Below are 20,534 nucleotides of genomic sequence, written 5' to 3' on the forward strand. Positions count from 1 at the left end.
AGCCGCACCAATGTGTCGGAGGAAACTCAAACTGGCTGCCCTCACAGCCGGCAACATGTACACACAGGCATGAAAGCGCACGTGCAAACACACCTGCACACACACACAGGGGCACACATTCACCACCCCCCTCCCTTGATTGATGTGGGAGTGACAAAATCACCATACACACCGTCTGTGTCCCAAATGCCATCTTATTCCCTATGGGCCCTGTTCAAAAGAAGTGCACTATAAAGGGTTCCATTTCTGCCTCCATGTGCAGTAGGAGTGATGAGGCAAAGCCAAGGCATGCACGCGAACGAAGTCAGCGTGCATGCGCCTGGCCACCACAAGGAGTCGCTAGAGCGTGATGGGACAAGGACATCCCAGCCGGCCAAACCCACCCCTAACCCGGACGATGCTGGGCCAATTGTGCGCCGCCTCATGGGTCTCCCGGTCGCGTCCGGCTGCGACACAGCCCGAACCCGGATCTATAGTGACGCCTCTAGCACTGCGATGCAGTGCCATAGACCACTGTGCCACTCGGGAGGCGTAAAGTGTATTTTCTCCAAGTTATTTAAAATATGATGAAAAATACATGACTGTAAAGAATTCATTACAACAAAGGATTTAAGAAACAAACTTTCAAATGAAAGGAAAGTTCTTGGCAGGGAAAAAATTAATTTGAATAAATGTGGGTTTGACTTCCAACACTTATGTAGGTGTCATAACCAGCCAATAAGATAACACAATATATGTCACAACAGGTGTAAATATATGGATCATGACAGTGTTATGACCATATGACAGGTTATGACATGGTTATGACTGAGTGTCAAGTTTTACTAAAACCTTTGTATTCATTTTCCGTGAATGTATTGACACATCCACACATAAAACCCCTGCCTGGCAGGAAACCGTTGACGTCTGCTGTTAGCCCGCGCTAATTTATACAGGATTATGCTAAAGTTTTGGCGCTCTGGTGAACCTAGCACACACACACATAGGAATGTCTCAGGATAGAATGACTCATGAGACAGAGGCAGACTGCATGTAGAAACACAGGCACATGCACACACATCAAAGTGCTATTTCTCGCCTCTCGCTACCTTTTTATTTCATGTAGTGTCAATGTATGATTGATGGAGCTCATGTCACTCTACATTCTGTGCTACTGCTGTTACGTGATTCTAGTGGGCAATCGCCTTAAAAGATTCTTGGTCCTTAGATGTAGTCAATATGTGATCTGGTGTTCCAACAGTGAAACGGCAAGAGTTGTAGAAAACAACTATTTATTTAAATCCCATATGTGACCCCTATTTGCCACAAACATTGCACAGTATGAAAGGAAATCACATCATTGGCCGTCATGTCACAATTGCTATACACAAACATGGTCCTTTTTTGTACATGAAATGCTTTTTGGTGATTTAGAAAATGCTATCTTTTTTTCCGCTGCTGGTGACTTCACAAATGCAAAACAAATCTTAGTGTTGTTCTTCCAGTTAACTGGCCATCGCTACTCGGGTTTGCGCCCCAATTGGCACCCTATTCCCTATATAGTGCACTATTTTTGTGCACTATATATGGAATAGGGTGCCACTTGGGCTGTACCCCACTAAGCGAGGAGGGGAGGAAGGCTCAGACTAGGAACCTGCTACATTGTTCATCTGAATGATCCCTTGGTATAGGAAAACGCTTAATCAAAACCAAGACGAGAGGTTTACTTTCTTATAAAATATCAAAGGAAAGGTATAAAAAAAATATAAAAAAACACTATACTCTTTATCATGAAAAAACACAGAAGACTTTCTACAGTAGTGATAAAGTTCATCATAGATCCCAAGAGCAAAGTATGTTTTAAGACACTGACATGAGAGATAAGGACCCTAACTCTGCCCTATTGTGCAAAAGGCTGAGTGGAAACCATCGCAAACTGATCTCTGAAATGTAAAACGTGAAACATCTGGAAACTACATATCGCATGGGGGATAGGTCTGTGAAACTACGTACCCCATAATGGAGGAGAGGAGAACCACCCTCCCCCTCAGAACACTTGTATACCCTCATGCCTTGCTCTAGTAAAATACATAGGAAAAGTTAAGACAGGCAGCGCTTTTTTTTTTCTTTTTGGTCCCGTGTGCAAAAAAGATACACATAGATACATACATACATACATACACGTATATGACAAAATAAAAAAAGAACTAACAGCCAAGGCACCTTGATACAGTTTTGTACACCAAAAATAGAAGTTATCAGGCTTGTTGTGTTTGTTCTTTGTTGCGCAGTCACTGAAGTCACTGAATTCATGTGAGGAGTTCATTTAGGGACAACAACAACTGGGTTGTCATCTTTCTTTCCCTCCCTTTTAGCCCTCCCTCTCTCTAAGACACCAGTTGTTTAGCCTGCAGCTCCATCTCTGCCGCCCGCTTGAGGGCCACATCCACTAAGAGCTGGAAGCCACTGAAGTCCTGTGTGAGGTCTGGGGGGGTGGGGGGAGGGGTGTTGAAGAGCCCACTCTGGGGGCTCAGGTTACCCTCCATGGGGGTGGGGGTGGTGGTCACTGCCGGGGCGCCCAGGCCCAACCCTTCCTCCCGGCATCTGAAAAGACCCAGAGCCTCTCTGGTGGAATGCAGCAGCTCTGCGGCCCTACTGCCATCTGTGTTCATGCTGGAGAGGAAGCAGGAGAGGTAGGAAGGGGGGCTGGAGCCCTGTTTCTGCATGGCCATGGTGGTAACAGTGGTGTGACAGATGACAGAGGGCCGGTGAGCCACAGTGGTGGCGGGCCCCGGGGAGGAGGAGGGGGACATTTTAGGGGACGATATGGCCTTCTGCAGAACGCTGGGGCTGGGGAGACCTGCCTCGAAGCTGGAGGGGTGCAGCGCCCGCTGGTCGTAGCCGTCCTCGGGGCCCGTGGCGGCTGTGGCGTGCTTGGGTGACTGAGAGCTGGAGTCAGAGAAGCCCCCGTCGCCTCCCTTGCTGCCTTTCCGGGAGAAGGTGAACTGGTTGGGGTCTTTACCGTCTTTCCGCAGCATCTCCGGGAGGAGCCGCCGACGTGCGTTGATGAACCAGTTGCAAACCTGAAGGAGAGCAAATTACAACATTTATTTAAGTATTTAGTATAGTTTCAAGTTGTCTCAAAAAAGAAGACAAAGGGGAAAAAGGAGAGAGCACAAAATTATACTTTCATATCTCACGTTGACAAAATCAGGTTACATCCGGTTTACATATTTACATGACATTGTGAGACACAGCTGTTTTTCTGTAGTATTCAAAACATGCATCTTATCTGAAACATCTACAAGCATATGTGATGGTTGTTCCACAACTTGCTCTTGGTCGTATATATTCTGGCACACCTATAGACAATGTTATGGCAACTGTTCACTACTTAATTGCACATAAACTAATGTTATTTTTTTTACTTAAGTTAACGTCTTATAATACATAATTCAACAAACAAGTAAGAAAATATAAGGTGCTACTTCTGTGCTCATCAAGAAACTCGAACTAGGCCTTTGAAAAGCCATCACGGCATGTAACACCAGTTTGCTGTAAGGTCTTGTTGCCCTTCCCAATTCTATTGCCCTCTCCTCCCCCGACCCCCTCATCTCCCTCTCTGTCCCAGCCAATTGTCAGCCATGGATGGCTCACCAAAGCCTAGAACTCTTAGTATGTAAAGGACTCTGCATTGTTCACAGACAGCTGGACTGGAAGAGGGCTGGAGGGAGGGAAATTCCTGTGTGATTGTTACAGCCAAGCCCACACCAACCACCCAGCAGAGTGAGTGAGCCGAGTCAAAGTTTCAGAGTGCTCGGTTCCTCCTAGTCACCAAATGTGTCCCAAATGGCACCCTATTATTCCCTATAAAGTGCACTACTTTTGACCAGAGCCCTAAGGGAAAAACCATGTGGGCCCTTGTCAAAAGTAGTGCACTACATAGGGAATAGGGGGCCATTTGGGACACAGTCAATGTCGTTTCACTTCAGATGTGTTTCGTCAGACAGAATGTTGCAACATCAAGCTTCCTTGAAAGGCCCTGCTGCTAGCTGTTCATTGTCCACCTGTCAATCATGCTCTCTTTGTTTACGTACGTATCATAAAACCAAGACAAGACGTTACAACACAAGGTCATTGTATATTGCATTTCTTGCCACTCGTTTTTTTGCATACCACAGACCTACTAGTCATCTGGTAGTAAACCTATGAACAGAGGCCTGTCACTCTGGCCCTCTGTTTGAATGTATCCTTCCTTCCTAATTTCCTTGAGGAGATCTATAAGTGATAAGATATGTGAAAGCAAGCAATTCAACTCTGTGATCACTTCAAGGAAGGTAAGCAGGAAGGAAGCATTGCTGAAGTATTTGAACAGGGCCCCTTATGTAATTGATGCAGATCATTAGTTAGCATACCTGTAGTGTGGAAAGCAGCGTCTGCTTGGAGAGTAGGGCTTTCTCCTGTTCAGAGGGGTAGGCATTGTAGCGATGCTCATATAGCCAGTCCCTGAGGATCTGCACCGACTCCTTGGGTAGGTTCCCGCGCCTCTTCCTCTTCCCACTGCTACCTCCCGTACTGGATGACAGGTCCAGGGGGGCATCCACGCTGTCCTCGTCGTCCGTCTCACTGCCCGACAACGTCATCATGCCTGTGTGTGAAGAAGAGAGGAATGGGATGTGTGAGAGAATGTCTGTCAAAATTCCCCTTATGATGCCAACCAAACACGCCCTGTCTTCCTGTCTGCATGTCTGTCTATCTGCTCTGTCTGTCTGTCTGTCTGCCACCCGCCTTCCAACAGCCCTGTGCAAAACGCTAGCTGTCTAGCGGATGCAGCTGATGTGTCAGAAGCAAGCTGTCAAGTTCAGCCATGTGATTCATGGAACAGAGAAGGAGGGAGGAGGAGGAGGAAGAGGGGGGAGGGGGGGGGGAGGGGAGGGGGGGGGGGGGGGGGGGGGGGGGGGGGGGGAGGGGAGACATCACAAAGGCATGCTGCTCCAATGCTGTGTCAGTTATAAAACCTGCCTAGACAAATACTGCAGGCCTACTGTACTGAGCAAACACCTCTTCATGTTGACACTGACACAGTGCAGGAAGCTATGGCAGGATCCAAGACAGCTGAAATAGTTATTCCAGGGGTAGAATTTCAAAGGCTATAAGAACATCTGTAGTCCATTTGAATTGCATTCATGGTAACCTCTTTTTTTTCTGACATTGCCTAATCAAACAGTTAATACAAAATAGTTAATTTACCACAAGCCTTTACAAAAACCTGAATGTCAGGACAATATATTTCTTATCTGGCAATAACACATTTCAAATCAAACTTTTTGGGGAAACTTTATCATTTAGAAGATGTCTTATTTAAGTTTTAAATTGTAAAAACTAAACATGGCATCATCTGTAGTCCATCATTCCATGTCAACAAAATACTGTACAGGATATCACTAGATCTGTCCTTGGCATAGTGGTGGGAAATGTATTTTTAAAAACGACTGAAGTTAGAATTAGGTAATTATGTAGGATTGGATGAGGAAAGGGAGGGGGGAATTGTTACAAATCAACGTCTCGAGACTAAACAAAAGAATCTTGTTCGTCGAACCATTACTTTACTATAATTTGAAGGTTTTTGAAAGAGTAACTACTAATTTCTTACTTAAGTTAAGTATACTACTCATATTCAAGTGAATCGAGCGTTTTGTAAGCTCAACTCAATGGAATTTCTAAGTTTAAACAACGTGTAGAAGTTCTATTGTGTAGTCTGTAACACGAGGTCGAAGAATGCGAGAGAGCACCATCGCAGAATGAAAGCAAACAGCAACTCCACAAAGGAGGTCAGGATTTGAACGCTGTGTCACTACAAATTTAGGGCTGAAGATGTCTGCTGCAAGTTTCTCACTATCTAATTTCATTCAACAATGTTGCACATAATACAAAGTATACCGAGAAAAGGAAACAATGTTGCAGCTAAACTAGCAGAGGAAACTTACTCTGTGCGTCGTTGGGGCTACAGATTTGATACCTTTTAATTACCTAAATGCATAGTGACGTAAGGGTTTAGAGATGCCCTCTAATTTAGTCAACCCATCTAGATGTACCCTAAAGGAATTAGCTAGTAATTGGAAACTTGTTCATCATGAACTAAGTTTTCAGAGTTGCTATAAAGTTAAAGTATCTAACACTATTGTATAACAAAATGGTTATGATATTTACTCGATGCGTTTAACTTGTCAACCTTTAAAGCTAACAATTCCTTGCATTTGAAAGGGTTTGAATCAAAAGGCATATACGCAAAACAATCAATTTTGACAGCCCGCCTGCACGGGAGGGGGCTGTTTTGACTGGAGCAAACAATAGGCTGCGTTACTTGCATTGAGAAATGCATTACGCGCGATCTTCCTCAATATATTTTCTGATACACGCATGTTATCGAAATTGTGACAATCAGCACTCGGATGAAAAAGGCGACCTACCCTTTTTTGTCTTCATGTCCGTTAGAAATCTCCTTTTCACGTTGGTCACGAGAGGAGCGCAGTATTTTTTCTCGAATTGTAACGTTATTCGTTTAGTGGCAGATCTTTTTCTCAGGATATTCCACACGTATACTCCAAATGGTTAAACGGCTTCGTTCATTGATTTATTTTCGGTCATAGAACCGTTCGTCGTCTTTTTAATTTGTTTGAGACGCAATATGCTACTTATGCCAGGGGTAGGCTACCTGAAGTCCGCTGCTCGACTTGGCGAAGCCTTTCTCATTCAATGTGTGTTTGATCATGAAACTGGGTGACAGCTATCTTTGACAGCTGCGTGACTCAACGCACAAAGATCCTCCCACTTTAGAGGGAAGAGCAAAAATCTCTGACATCAGCATTGCTTTTGCAATGGCTATACACAATCTTACCAAACAACCGCTAGAATATTATAGGCTTATAATTGAAATGCGTAGCTGTAGGAATGGAAGCTAAGGGCATTGCAGAGCTTGCAGCAGTTTTAGTGCACCATGTTCAAAACAACAACCGCAGCATGGCTAGGCTACTTCTCATCAGTATTTCGTACGCGGCTTCTCTAATTGGCTAGCCTATTCCTTTATCAATTTCTGTGTCCATGTTTTCATAAATAGCAGAGCCCTATTAGCATATTAATTATTTTATTAGCTAATGCATTATGCAACAAATGTGATGCTTGGCAATTTGTCAACAGGGATAGGCTAATATCCAATGTCAGCCATAAGGACTGTCAGTGATTTTATGCATGCATTGATCTATTTAAATAGCATTTGAGAGTGATTGCATAAATAAATCAACTTTTGCATTGACATGAACACAATCTCACCGAACAACCGAAAGAATATATTCTACTTTTATGTTACAAATGTAGGCTTATAACTGAAATGCTTAGCTGTAGGTATGGAAGCTAGGGCATTGCAGATCTTGCAGCAGTTTTAGTGCACCATGTTCAAAACAACAACCGCAGCATGGCTAGGCTACTTCTCATCAGTATTTCGTACGCGGCTTCTCTAATTGACTAGCCTATTCCTTTATCAATTTCTGTGTCCATGTTTTCATCAATTGCAGAGCCCTATTAGCATATTAATTATTTCATTAGCTAATGCATTATGCAACAAATGTGATGGTTGTCAATTTGCCAACAGGGATAGGCTAATATCTAATGTCTGCCGTAAGGACTGTCAGTGATTTTACACATGCATTGATCTATTTGAATACCATTTGAGAGTGATTGCCTAAATAAATCAATACATGTTTTGCTGCATAGTAGTAGCCCACTGGGCACAAACTGGTTTAATTTGTCAACATATTTTGTGTGACATGGAATCTATGTGGAAAATACATTGGATTTAATAAAAGTCATCAACTTAAACTGTTGTTTTGAGGGTGAAAGTTCAACCACAGGATTATGTCATCATGGTAACCAATTTTCAACATAGACAAACCTTGTATAAAATATGTTGAATTTGTACCTTTGAAACAACGTCAGATGTTCAACATTATATCCACTCTCAGAAAAAAACTATAGGCTGGATATCACCTCCTTCTGGAGAGATTATCTATCTACAGCTCTCCCTTTGGTCTCCCATCCAGGGTTTTAACCAAGCTTTGATATTTGTCACTGACTACTACCAATGCGCTATCGCGAGAATGATTATTGAGAGATCTCCACATAATAACTAAATACTTTCACTGTTGCTATCGAAATCATTCCAAAAGGTAGGTTTAAGAAAGCAAATGAAATGTAACCATGCTTTATAAGTCATACAGTATGTCATCAATGATACTATTTAGGCCTATATAACATTTGCAAAATCATCAACAGCTATTGTTTCAATTCAACCCAGGGTAAAAAAAAAATAGACAGTACATATAGGCCTAGGGTTTCAAGCTTTGGTTATTTCAAATGTAATCTAGAACTTAATCATTCATATGTTGGGTTCACGTCTCCATCTCAACCAAAAATCTATGTTAAATAATATGACTAAATCAAACGTTATGCATTTAAAGTTTGATTTGATTTAATCCTATTCTATAACTATTATTTTTGGTTGAGATGGAGACGTGAATCCAACATATCAATTATTAATTTGTAGACAAACTGTATATTGAATTATATTTGGTTATCATGTATCTTCTGCTAGGATAGTTCCATCTGTGCCACTGACTTAGTCTGGCTTTGATTCCACATTGTCTACAAACTAATAACTGATATGTTGGATTCACATCGCCATCTCAACCAAAAATCAAAGTTAAAGAATAGGACAAAATCAAATCAAACTTTAAATGCACTTTAAATAAAGTTTGATCTGATTTAGTCTTATTCTTTAAGTTAGAATTTTGGTTGTGATGGAGACATGAGTCCAACATAGCAATTAATAATTTGTAGACAAACTGGAATTAAAGCCAGACTAAGTCAGTGGCAAAAAAGATACATCTCCTTCAAATGTTGATATTTGTGTTGATAATCAAACACAATTTAATATTACTTTTGTAATACAGTTAATAGTGTAAAGTTAAGGCTATCTTACAAACAAATGTAACAGTATTTATTCAACCTTAAAATGAGGAACAGATCCATGGATACATTTTGAGATTACTGTAACTATAAATGTCTTCTTATGTAATCATAGAAAGCGTGCATGTTCAAGATAGCATGCAAAGGTCGCAGGTCTGTGGAGATCTTCACAAATGCTATAATAATCTGCACAGAATCTCAAACAGCATTGATCACTTGCACTATGTACGTTTAATGTAATCTCAACTGCAATCCAGGTCATTTGGTTGTGCTAATAGATAAAGCACAGTGAAAACACATTAAAGGTGCAATATGCAGAAATCGCCTTGCCATTTACTGGTTGCTAAAATTCTAATAGTTTGCCTAATTTCAGTTTATTTGACAAAACAACCAATGTGTAGAGAAACATTGTACCATCTAACTCGCTGTGAAATATATTTTCAGTTACCAAAAATATTGTATTTTCAGTGGTTTGAAGCTGGTGTACAAAACCGAAAGTAAAAGAAGCAAAAACAAAACTTAAGAATGGGAAGCATTCTTAAACTTGCTTTCAATGAGAACGACAGATCTATAACTCACATTTCTATGTGAAATTGTTCGGGTTGTCCAAAAAGTTACATATTGTCGCTTTAAGTTGTTATAAAAATACTGAATATCTGACATTGTATTCCCATTTGAACTTTGCTGTGCTTATAAATGATTGAAATTGCAGTGATAACACATTTAAATGACAACTAAACCAAAAATCAGACATTGTTTTCCATTGGAATTTGTTTGTGCTTTTAGATGGTTGAAATCAGTGATAACACATTGAGAATTCAACAAACATCTGGCTCTCTTTTTGAGTGTGTGAATAAAGGTTGAAATCTCATTGATCAATGTCTCAACCAAATATTACCTAATTCTACCTCAAGCGTGGATATGTTAAAGCATATAGCTAGCCTACGTTTGATAATAATTGATTATCCAGGAACCAATATACTCTGTAGGCATATTAGGCTCTTGCGGAGGGGCTATGGAAAGCAACACAGTGAAAAGGGATCACCCCTATTCCTATTCAACACAATCTGTTACTATGTTGCTTTTCTTTCTGTAGTTATGGGTCTGATAGGACTACATGGTGTCCACTGGCCACGTGAGGACCCATACCGCCCCCTATGGTATAAAACGCGGTACTTACCAGAATACTGTGTACATGATGACGTCATCGTGAAAGCACAGATAAAGTACAGGGCTTCTCTCTGCTGGCGATAACTATACATTGCACTTTTCGTTTGAATATTATCAGAAAGGAAGAGGCGAATCGAGAGGGTCCACTCCCGTCAAAATCTGTCCATGCGGGAATATCAGTCTGCTTCCCGCCTTTGGGACAACTACTCCCATTGTTAGGGCAGAGACAAGACCATCTCGTGATTATATACAGTATCTCTGATAATATACAGTGACAATTTCATTTGGTATGATGTTAATTTCGAAAAACGTAACGCTGAATATTATTTATTCTCAGTTAATTCATAATATTATGTGTTTTTCTAAATTAACAACATACCAAATACTAAATTGGATGCAAGTGATGCATGCTAATAAGCTTTTCTGCCCAGTAGACATATAGGCCTACAGAAAATACATTCATATTGTATATTTTGCATAGCCCTGCTTTAGGGGTTTGAAACAATACATTAACATTGTAACTTAAAAAATAGCCAACAAGGCCTCAAAACTAGCATGAGTGCCAGTAAGTTTGCGCTATCATGTCAACTCCTTTAATTCATTGTCATGCCAAACATTTTTCACTTGACAGCAACAATGGAGTAGGAAAGAGCATAAAAATATCTGGGAACAGGTTACCTCAAAACTACACATGCCATTGAATCAGCAAAAGCCTAACAGGAAAGTTTGGTCCACCTATTTATACATATCAAATGGCTCATTTACAAGCTTTCCCTTTAGTTAATAATTAGTCATTTAGCAGACGCTCTTATCCAGAGCGACTTACGGTTAAGTGCCTTGCTCAAGGGCACATCAACAGATGTTTCACCTAGTCGGCTCGGGGATTAGAACCAGCGACCTTTCGGTTACTGGCACAACGCTCTTAACCACTAAGCTACCTGCCACCCTAGTTGACATGCAATGACACTTGTTAGCTGGTTGAAATGGAGATCTACCAATGACATCTCTGTGAAATGATGCATGTCTATTTCAAGACCATGTGTAATGTGGTTTAATCTAGGTTTTAGGGATCTATATCCACATAGTGTGTCATCCGCATATTGATGAAAGATGATAGATTGTGCACGACATTGTGTTATAATAGTGTCATAACAGATAATCGAACATATATTTTCACAATTACTGTAAACAGACACAAATAAATATTGACTGAAGTTTTTAAGCACAGTAGCCTACATTGGCAAATAACCACTAAAAAGCTCATGGATAGAAAATACATTAGGCTGTACTGAATAAAATGGCAAGACAATCCTTTTAAGGACGGGACCTCGCTTTACTCTCAAGAAGTAATGGGGGTTGTGAGTCATTTTTGCGCATATCCATGCGCTTAACAGTGATGTAGCTTTTGGCACGCTTTGTGCATTCCAGAGTGGCGACGCCGCCCTGACTCCGCCGACTGGAACGAGAGAACTTCCGAGAGTGTACTGTGACACATCAAAACCTTTTAATTCCCTCGCTGTGGTCATTACTGCTCTACGTACAACTACTTCAACAGTTGGCTATGAGGGGAGACGAAGCGGAGAGTGTCCGGTTACACTTTTCAGGTCTAAAATTAGGGAGACTGCGCTGACGCAAGATGGCCAAACTCGGTCCCTATGTGTGACAAGGGGAACAAGACACTGGATCCATGGAAACGTATCCTACAACTTAGCTGTTATTGATGACAGGGTGTATTTTTAGCCTTTGTTGTCATCTTTCCGTAACACTTGGGGCTCTAGCGTTTTGTATAAAGGTGAGTCTTCCAAAATGCAGTTGTACAGCAGTGCGTTGACACACTATCCCGGATCCTCTCGCAAAGTTTCGATAACTATCACAAGTGGTACCATTACTGACCATTTGTCCAGGACAAGAACGAGCTCCTCTGCGAATAATACACCGAGTGGGCCTACTCCAGCAGTGACTAACGGGAATCTGGTAGGAGAGACTCAATCTACCGCAAACATGCCTGCTGCTTTTTCATGTTATGAGGCTGCTTCCATGAAGCCAGTCTACTACACTTCTACCGCAGAGATAATCATTCGTCGGCCTGACGGAGTTGAGAGATACGTACCAGTGCACATCATAAAGGAGACCCAGACAAAACGGTCTCCTTCGGAATCAAATTCACAAGATGTCGTGATTCAGGCGCGTGACCGAGATGATCATTTGGACACAGACTTGATTGTGGACTTCATTGATCACTTGAGAGGTAGAGGGGATCTACTCAATGATAGTCAAAACGCGGAACGTGAAAATAACCTGATAAATATTGACAAGAACGATGGACCAAGTTACAGAAAGTGCGAGGAGAGAATTAACATGGCAAATGGAAAGGGAACCCCCATTACAAGTGACACTGTGAACCCAAAACACCATCAGAACTTAGAGGCACAGTCGACCCATTTAGGCCAGGATATATTGGATTCCTGTGAGAGTAGAAATGACAGTGAATACTCAGACCTGTACTCTCCATCAGGCGAGGCGCAGGTCTTTAAGCTCGGTGTCCTACGGGAGCCATCTCCGCGAAGAAATGCAAAAAGGGGTGACATCAACGAGAAGGTGACGTGCTACATAGCGGAGGTGGAGAAACAGAACAAGTACCTTCAGGAGAGGGCACACAAGTACAGATTCCACATCATCCCTGACGGCAACTGTCTGTACAGGGCGGTGTGTAAAGCCGCCTATGGAGAGCAGTCTATGCACAATGAGCTGAGAGAGCAGACAATGCACCACATAGCCGACCACCTGGATGAGTTTAACCCCATCATTGAGGGGGATGTCGGGGAGTTCTTGATCAACGCAGCGCAGGACGGCGCCTGGGCGGGTTATCCGGAGCTTCTGGCGATGAGTCAGATGTTGAATGTGAACATTTACCTAACCACAGGAGGTAGCTTGGAGAGTCCCACGGTTTCAACCATGGTGCACTACCTGGGGGAACAGGATGCATCCAAACCCGCTGTCTGGTTGAGTTGGCTAAGCAACGGACACTATGATGTCTTGCTGGACAGGTGTGTGTCCAACCCAGAGTATGACGAGTGGTTCCGTCACTCTCAGATGCAAAGGAAACGGGACGAAGAGCTGGCCAAGTCGATGGCTGCATCACTGTCTAAAATGTACATCGAACAAAACGGTCACATTTGAAACCAATAGTTATTCAATTGCTGCATTCAAATATTTGTCAGCCTCTCTCTCTCTCTCTCTCTCTCTCTCTCTCTCTCTCTCTCTCTCTCTCTCTCTCTTCAAACCGATTGCACTTTGATTCTCTGTGTGTGTGACTTCAACATTGCCTTAATGACATTTTCTACGTTTTGTATTGTAGCCGAATTGAAGTGCAGTGCACATGTTATATTTATATTTTGTGTTGTAAATAGACTTAACGGCAAAATGTTAGTTCCAAGTGAGGCTTGAAGGAGCTTGTATTATTTCCCATACCTTGATGTGTTATGTTTGAAGTGAATGGGTTGGAATTCTCTGGATCAACCCCCCCCCAAAAAATGGTGTCAACTGGTTAAATGATTGATGTTTTCTCAACAAAAAAACAACAAGACATTTGTTGATACTAAATATATACTGAAATAAAATATCCCAGAAATGTACATACACACAAAAAGCTTATTTCTCTCAAATTTTGTGAAAAAATTGTTTACATCCCTGTTAGTGAGCATTTCTCTTTTGCCAAGATAATCCATCCACCTGACAGATATGGCATATCAAGAAGCTGATTAAACAGCATGGTTATTACACAGGTGCACCTTGTGCTGGGGACAATAAAAGGCCACTAAAATGTGCGGTTTTGTAACACAATGCCACAAATGTCTCAAGGTTTGAGGGAGCGTGGGGACAATAACGCCTTGATCACACCGACAATGTCATTGTGCAAAATATTACTCAACATCATCAAAGTTCATCATTCACCTTCTGCTACAATTTTTGTCAAGCCTTCTACACATACAGTTTTACGCATACGTTCGAGAAATCCAACGTATGCACCACACAGAACGCAATGCAACTACCTTTGCAACGCAATGCTGCAAGGCAAACACAGCGTTCCATTTGAAATTAATGTACTTCTGGTGTACCAAAATGCAATGACGCTGTTGGTGTGATCGAGGCGTAAAAGGCCACTCTAAAATGTGCAGTGTGGAATTGGCATGCTGACAGCAGGAATGTCCCAACAGAGCTGTTGCCAGATAATTTAATGTTAATTTCTCTACCATAAGCCACCTCCAACGTAATTTTAGAGAATTTGGCAGTACTTCCAAACAGCCTCACAACCGCAGACCACGTGTAACCACGCCAGCCCAGGACCTCCACATCCGGCTTCTTCACCTGCGGTATCGTCTGAGGAGGGGGTGTGCTGAGGAGTATTTATGTCTGCAATAAAGCCCTTTTGTGTGGAAAAACTCATTCTGATTGGCTAGGCCTGGCTCCCAAGTGGGTGGGTCTATGCCGTCCCAGGACCACCCATGGCGGCCCCCCTGCCCAGTCATGTGAAATCCATAGATTAGGGCCTATTTAATTTATTTCAATTGACTGATTTCCTTCTATGAACTGTAACTCAGTAAAATCTTTGAAATTGTTGCATGTTGAGTTTATATTTTTTTTATGATTCAATGCCAACAGTTATATTTGATTATTAACAAACCAATATTTCAAGTTGTAACCTATTTCTTTCAACACTCAACTTACTTTTCCCCTTTAGTTAAACATAATCAATACTATAAATACAAACTATATACAACCCATTTTTCATATTGTACCAAGTTGAATTTTCACATTGGACTTACCTATCCAAATGTCTTCAATTGGATACAAACAATAAATAAATAAAATCCTCTTAATCAAGCTATTAAGTTGGTTCCATGGCATAAAATAATGACTCCAAACACTTTCTTTAAAGAAGACTTTCACATTAACTGGTTACAATATTGTAACCAAATGGTGACCATGGGCTCCCGATCGGCTCAGCGGTGTAAGGCACTGCATCTCAGTGCTTGAGGCGTCACTACAGACCCCCTGGTTTGATTCCAGGCTGTATCACAACCGGCCGTGATTAGGAGTCCCATAGGGTGGCGCACAATTTGCCCAGGTTTGGCTGGTGTAGGCCGTCATTGTAAATAAGAATTTGTTCTTAACTGACTTGCCTAGTTAAATAAAGGTATAAAAAATCGAATCAATGGAAACTGTGCCAGCCTCTTTAGTATTGCAGTGTAAATATAATTACAAATAAAATAACACATTACCTGGAATGACATTCACTCTCACAGGTGGCCAAAAAACAACAACTGAAAGCCACGACTCCATCTCTTCTGATAGGCAGCCACCACTACATTGCACCAACTGCTATGCACATGAGGTGTTGAAAGCAATTTAGAAGCTTTCATTCAATTTAAAAAATCATATTGATCTGTCAAATTCGTTACTTGATTTTAGATAAGTTTATTAGAATAGGTTGAATGAACCAAAGCATAATTTTGGATCATACCAATCAGAAAAAGCACTTTGGATTAACAACAATGTCGTTCCACTTTTTACAGTGTGCACTTAGGTCTACTCCTCTGGAAAATATTTATTTGGTTTTAAGTTATAAGTGTTAAGTTACTGTGTTGTTCAGCTTTAGGCCTTTGTAAGGTGTTGGAGTGCAAACATAAAATTGTTTTGAAATAACACATTTGGTGTTCTATTGACTAATTTTACTCTGTTTTATTTACATTATTTTAATCCCAGTGCATGTGCATGGGCGTGACACACACACACACACACACACACACACACACACACACACACTATCTAGACATGGAATAGGGGTGACCTCGGCTGTTTCTACCTCCAGAAGTGACAATAAAAGTGGCTGGTTTTATAGTTTGCTTTATTCCCACGTACAACCATTAGATGGCGTATTAGACCCCTCAATTGATTTGTTTCACAGGGTTGATTGAAACATTGCACAGTATAAAATCGAATTATCCTTAGATACAGTAGCCTACACATAGCATCAATACACAAACAGTAGGCCTAACTGTTAGGTCCAAAGGAACGTTTGCTTTAGGTAGCCTTAACCCCCAAAGTCAGGAAACCCCCTGCAGATAACGGTCACAGTCGTCCCCATTATGAACGTCTTGGTTAAGTTACCTTGTGCCTACTTTTCCCCACGTCTGCCTACAATGTCTGTAGGCTATTTTTGCTATTGTAATATCATTTATTTTAGCCTACGTTTTTCTATAAACATATACAGTCTGGTTTGACTTTGTATATATATTTGTCTATTTTATGGCCACATGTTTTATTTCCCCTGACTCTAAAAGAATAAGAACAGGGGCTGTAAACTGTTATGATGTAATTCTGCAGTCATGTGGATACCAACGTTTTTTAATGCACAAAAGCTCTTCCTCTCTGCCTACATACTTTTAAACCGCTGCTCCGGAGTGGCGCAGCGGTCTAAGGCCACTGCATCTCAGTGCTTGAGGCGTCACTACAGACCCCCTGGTTCGAGTAAAGGCTGTAACACAACCGGCCGTGATTGGGAGTCCCATAGGTCAGCGCACAATTGGCCCACCGTCGTCCGGGTTTGGCCGGTGTAGGCCGTAAATAAGAATTTGTTCTTAACTGACTTGCCAAGTTAAATAAAGGTTAAATACTAGCCGGTGACTCTCCCGCTCTATTTGCTATAATGGACCAGCGGGCAGTTAGTTAGTCAGTCAGGTGAGCGCGCTACTAAAAGCAGAGACGCTGTTTCCGGAGCACAGGCTGCCTCGACCGCTACTGCTGCAGTATTGGCATCTGCTGCCTGCAAATGGAATAGAGTGACGAAAGGCAAAACTGAATGACAGACAATCTGAACTATATCTTATATTTGAGCTGTATGCGCGTCCTACGAGCAAGAGTTGCAAGATACGGTCAACAATGCGAAATAACCATATCGGTGGAAGTTTTAGAATACTTTGAAACAAACTGCGACTGAGCGACGGTGGTGGTGCAACGTGCCCCTTGACTTGAGAGGCAGCCTATCGAACATGTCGGGACATCGGGTGCAGTTCGCGGACCAGCTTCATCCCAGTGACCGCAAAGCCAGACCCAAATTACACAGTAAGCACTACTCTTGATTGCTTCTTGGTTTGTTGCTTTCAAGTTTCGAGTTTATGTCCATACTGACCTTGGCTTGGATAAGTCATATTTGGAAAACTAATGCTGAAATGGCAGTCTATATATTTGGCAAATGACAGGCTTCAAATTATCTATCTTGTTTAGACGTATGTGAAACTATAGTAAGGCTATAGCTACATTTACAATATTTTCTTAATAGCCACAGTCCATGCACCCATATTTCCCCCATGTGCTAATTACATTGGCTAAGCTCCAAACATCCTCAATAGCATTTTTACATAAAGTGAGCTATCTAGCCCTCTATTTTGGGATTGTAATATTATCTTCCTTTTCCTTTACACACCGGTATGTTATGTTACAAATGCATTTCAAGCAGTTAGGATATTCATGCGTTCACTCATGGATTCAAAGTCATTAACTCCATTTAATCAAGTCAAGGACCATTAATTGCTTACGATTTTATGGGATTGCCATGGGAGTGTGGTTTAGTTGCTGTGTGTCACCGCAAGTATCATCACCTGTCATAATGCTTATTTGTCACCTGGAGTCAATGATAGGGCCACTGACAGGGGCCCCTGACAGTGATAAGGGCCACACTGATGCCTGATGCCCTATGGCACTCATCCTGGCAGGGTGCCTGCTCTCTGGGATGGTATGGTCATCAAAGCTGGCTACACACCAAATAATGAGGGTTCCTCAAGGGTTCTTAGGGAAAGGTGATGATAGTTCTATGTAGAACCATACTGATCCAAGGAACCCTTTGAGCCCTTCAATGGTTCTTTGCAGTTCAGAAAAGGGTTATTTCATCTTTTAGTGATAATTAAAATGTGGGGACAGTGGCTCATTAGAATATTTCGGGGCGTGGTTTGTACACAGCTCTGTTTTGCAACCATGAGTGAGAGTGTCATTCCAGTTTATCTAACCTGTTGTGTTACTCTATGACTATGGACAGTGACAGTGTTTTGTGATGTGTGTAGCCTTTTTTTCAATTAAGAATGGTTGACAAAGTCAGTAGTTCTCAATTCTCTTGTTAGAGCCTAAGGTTTTTATAAAGAACCATTAAAAAAAGGTTACCTACAGCACCAAAAAAAGGTTATGCTATGGTTACAACCCTTTTTGTGGCTACATAGGACCATTTTAATGGTTATTTATAGAAGCTTTATGGAGAATGGCTCTATAAAGAACCTTTCTCAACCTCAAAGGTACTTTGTAGAACCATACCATAGAACCATGAGAATGGGGGCGTGCTCAGTCCTCTTTTTTTTCCTGTAGTCCACAATCATCTCCTTTGTTTTGATCACGTTTTTCTCTCAACACTTTTTTTGTTGTTGTTTTATTTTTACTTTTTTTGTAAAAAATAAATGCACTGTTGGTTAAGGGCTGTAAGTAAGCATTTCACTGTAATGTCTGCACCTGTTGTATTCGGCGCATGTGACCAATAAAATTTGATTTGATTTGAAAGGGTTCTTTATAGCACCATACAGGTTCCAACTATAACCTTATGAGCATGGTTCTTTACAGAACCTTAAAAAACATTGTTCCATTTAGCACCAAAAAGGGTCCCGCTATGGTTACAAGCCAAATAACCCTTATTTGGTACTATATAGAACCATTTGTTTTCAGTTTGTAGACCACATCAGGCTCACTGCCAAGCCATAGACAACCTCAGTATACATATGTCCCTGTCTATTTGGATGTCAGGGACCAGGGGCCTTATGTACCAAGCATCTCATAGGGTGCTGATTTAGGATCAGTTTTGCCTTTTAAATCACAATTAATAAGATTACATGGACAGGGGGTCTTGAGAGAATGCAAGATAGTACTCATCGGTTTACTTCAAGTTAATACTTGTAATGGACCACATAGACCACCAAGTGAGCGATTTATTTGCAATAGCAGAAACTCTGGAGCAAATGCTATGTTTTCGTTTCTTTGGGGAGACGTAACATTCTGTCCTTGGAGTTTATCTCTGTTTCCTTTTGTCCTCTTCATGCCCATGAAGAGAATAGAAAGTGCTTTTTTTTTTTACTCTTCTCTTCGAGAAATATGTCTCGTGAAAGCAACAGAATACCCCAGAATGCCCCAGACCTGGGTTCAAATACTATTTGAAATCGTTCAAATACTTTCAGCATTTGCTTTAACCTGCCTGGAGTGCCAGATGGATGGAGTTAAGACTGTTTGGACTATTCTATTGGTTACATTTCGCCAGGCAAGCTCAATCAAACAAAGATAAAGTATTTTAAATTATTTCACATAATATTTGAACCCAGGCCTGATCTGCCCTAACTCAGAAGAGAGAGATATATTATGCCTGCAACGCAACAGCACATGTACTGAATACTATCATCCATATGCATGACATAACTGAAGCTAGATTAGTAGGAGGTTTTGTATTGCCCCTAACCTGTGATCTACAGTCGTGGTCAAAAGTATTGAGAATGACCCAAGTATTGGTCTTCACAAAGTTTGCTGCTTCAGTGTTATGAGATATTTTTGTCAGATGTTAATATGGTATACTGAAGTATAATTACAAGCATTCCATAAGTGTCAAAGGCTTTTATTGACCATTACATTAAGTTTATGCAAAGAATCAATATTTGCAGTGTTGACCCTTCTTTTTCAAGACCTCTGCAATCCGCCCTGGCATGTTATCAATTAACTTCTGGGCCACATCCTGACTGATGGCAGCCGATTCTTGCATAATCAATGCATGGAGTTTGTCAGAATTTGTGGGTTTTTGTTTGTCCACCCGCCCCTTGAGGATCGACCACAAGTTCTCAATGGGATTAAGGTCTGGGGAGGTTCCTGGCCATGGACCCAAAATGTAGATGTTTTGTTCCCCGAGCCACTTAGTTATTACTTTTGCCTTATGGCAAAGTGCTCCATCATGCTGGAAAAGGCATTGTTCATCACCAAACTGTTCTTGGATGGTTGGGAGAAGTTGCTCTCGGAGGATGTGTTGGTACCATTCTTTATTCATGGCTGTGTTCTTAGGCAAAATTGTGAGTGAGCCCACTCCCTTGGCTGAGAAGCAACCCCACACATGAATGGTCTCAGGATGCTTTACTGTTGGCATGACACAGGACTGATGGTAGCGCTCACCTTGTCTTCTCCGGACAAGGTGTTTTCCGGATGCCCCAAACAATCGGAAAGGAGATTCATCAGAGAAAATGACTTTACCCCAGTCCTCAGCAGTCCAACCCCTGTACCTTTTGCAGAAT

General features: G+C 41.6%; 2 protein-coding genes across 3 annotated transcripts; one reads left to right on the plus strand and one right to left on the minus strand.

The window, feature by feature from the left end:
- Positions 1-1,254: 1,254 nt before the first annotated feature.
- On the minus strand, positions 1,255-6,773 carry LOC121550001 (homeobox protein AKR-like). Of its 2 annotated transcripts, none has more exons than XM_045210351.1 (3): positions 6,695-6,773; positions 4,395-4,627; positions 1,255-3,062 (listed from the first exon to the last, which is right to left on the minus strand). In XM_045210351.1, exons 2-3 carry the CDS (start codon positions 4,623-4,625, stop codon positions 2,367-2,369), a joined length of 927 nt encoding a protein of 308 aa, XP_045066286.1. In that variant the 5' UTR covers positions 4,626-4,627; positions 6,695-6,773; the 3' UTR covers positions 1,255-2,366. The 2 variants fall into 2 exon arrangements, with proteins under 2 accessions (XP_045066286.1, XP_041717982.2); XM_041862048.2 differs by having other exon boundaries at positions 6,450-6,753.
- Positions 6,774-11,618: 4,845 nt separating this feature from the next.
- On the plus strand, positions 11,619-13,829 carry LOC121549538 (OTU domain-containing protein 1-like). Its single transcript, XM_041861337.2, has one exon. It carries the CDS (start codon positions 11,977-11,979, stop codon positions 13,348-13,350), a length of 1,374 nt encoding a protein of 457 aa, XP_041717271.1. The 5' UTR covers positions 11,619-11,976; the 3' UTR covers positions 13,351-13,829.
- The last annotated feature ends 6,705 nt before the right edge of the window (positions 13,830-20,534 follow it).

The sequence above is a fragment of the Coregonus clupeaformis genome, chromosome 34 (assembly GCF_020615455.1).
Source record: "Coregonus clupeaformis isolate EN_2021a chromosome 34, ASM2061545v1, whole genome shotgun sequence".
NCBI lineage: Eukaryota > Metazoa > Chordata > Actinopteri > Salmoniformes > Salmonidae > Coregonus > Coregonus clupeaformis.

Bases quoted from the DNA above. Each gene is read 5' to 3' on its own strand.
- LOC121549538 (XM_041861337.2), top strand. From the start codon at position 11,977: ATGCAGTTGTACAGCAGTGCGTTGACACACTATCCCGGATCCTCTCGC.
- LOC121550001 (XM_041862048.2), bottom strand. The intron at 3,063-4,394 runs GTATGCTAACTA...GCTCTCCTTCAG, and splicing joins CGCTGCTTTCCACACTACAG to GTTTGCAACTGGTTCATCAA.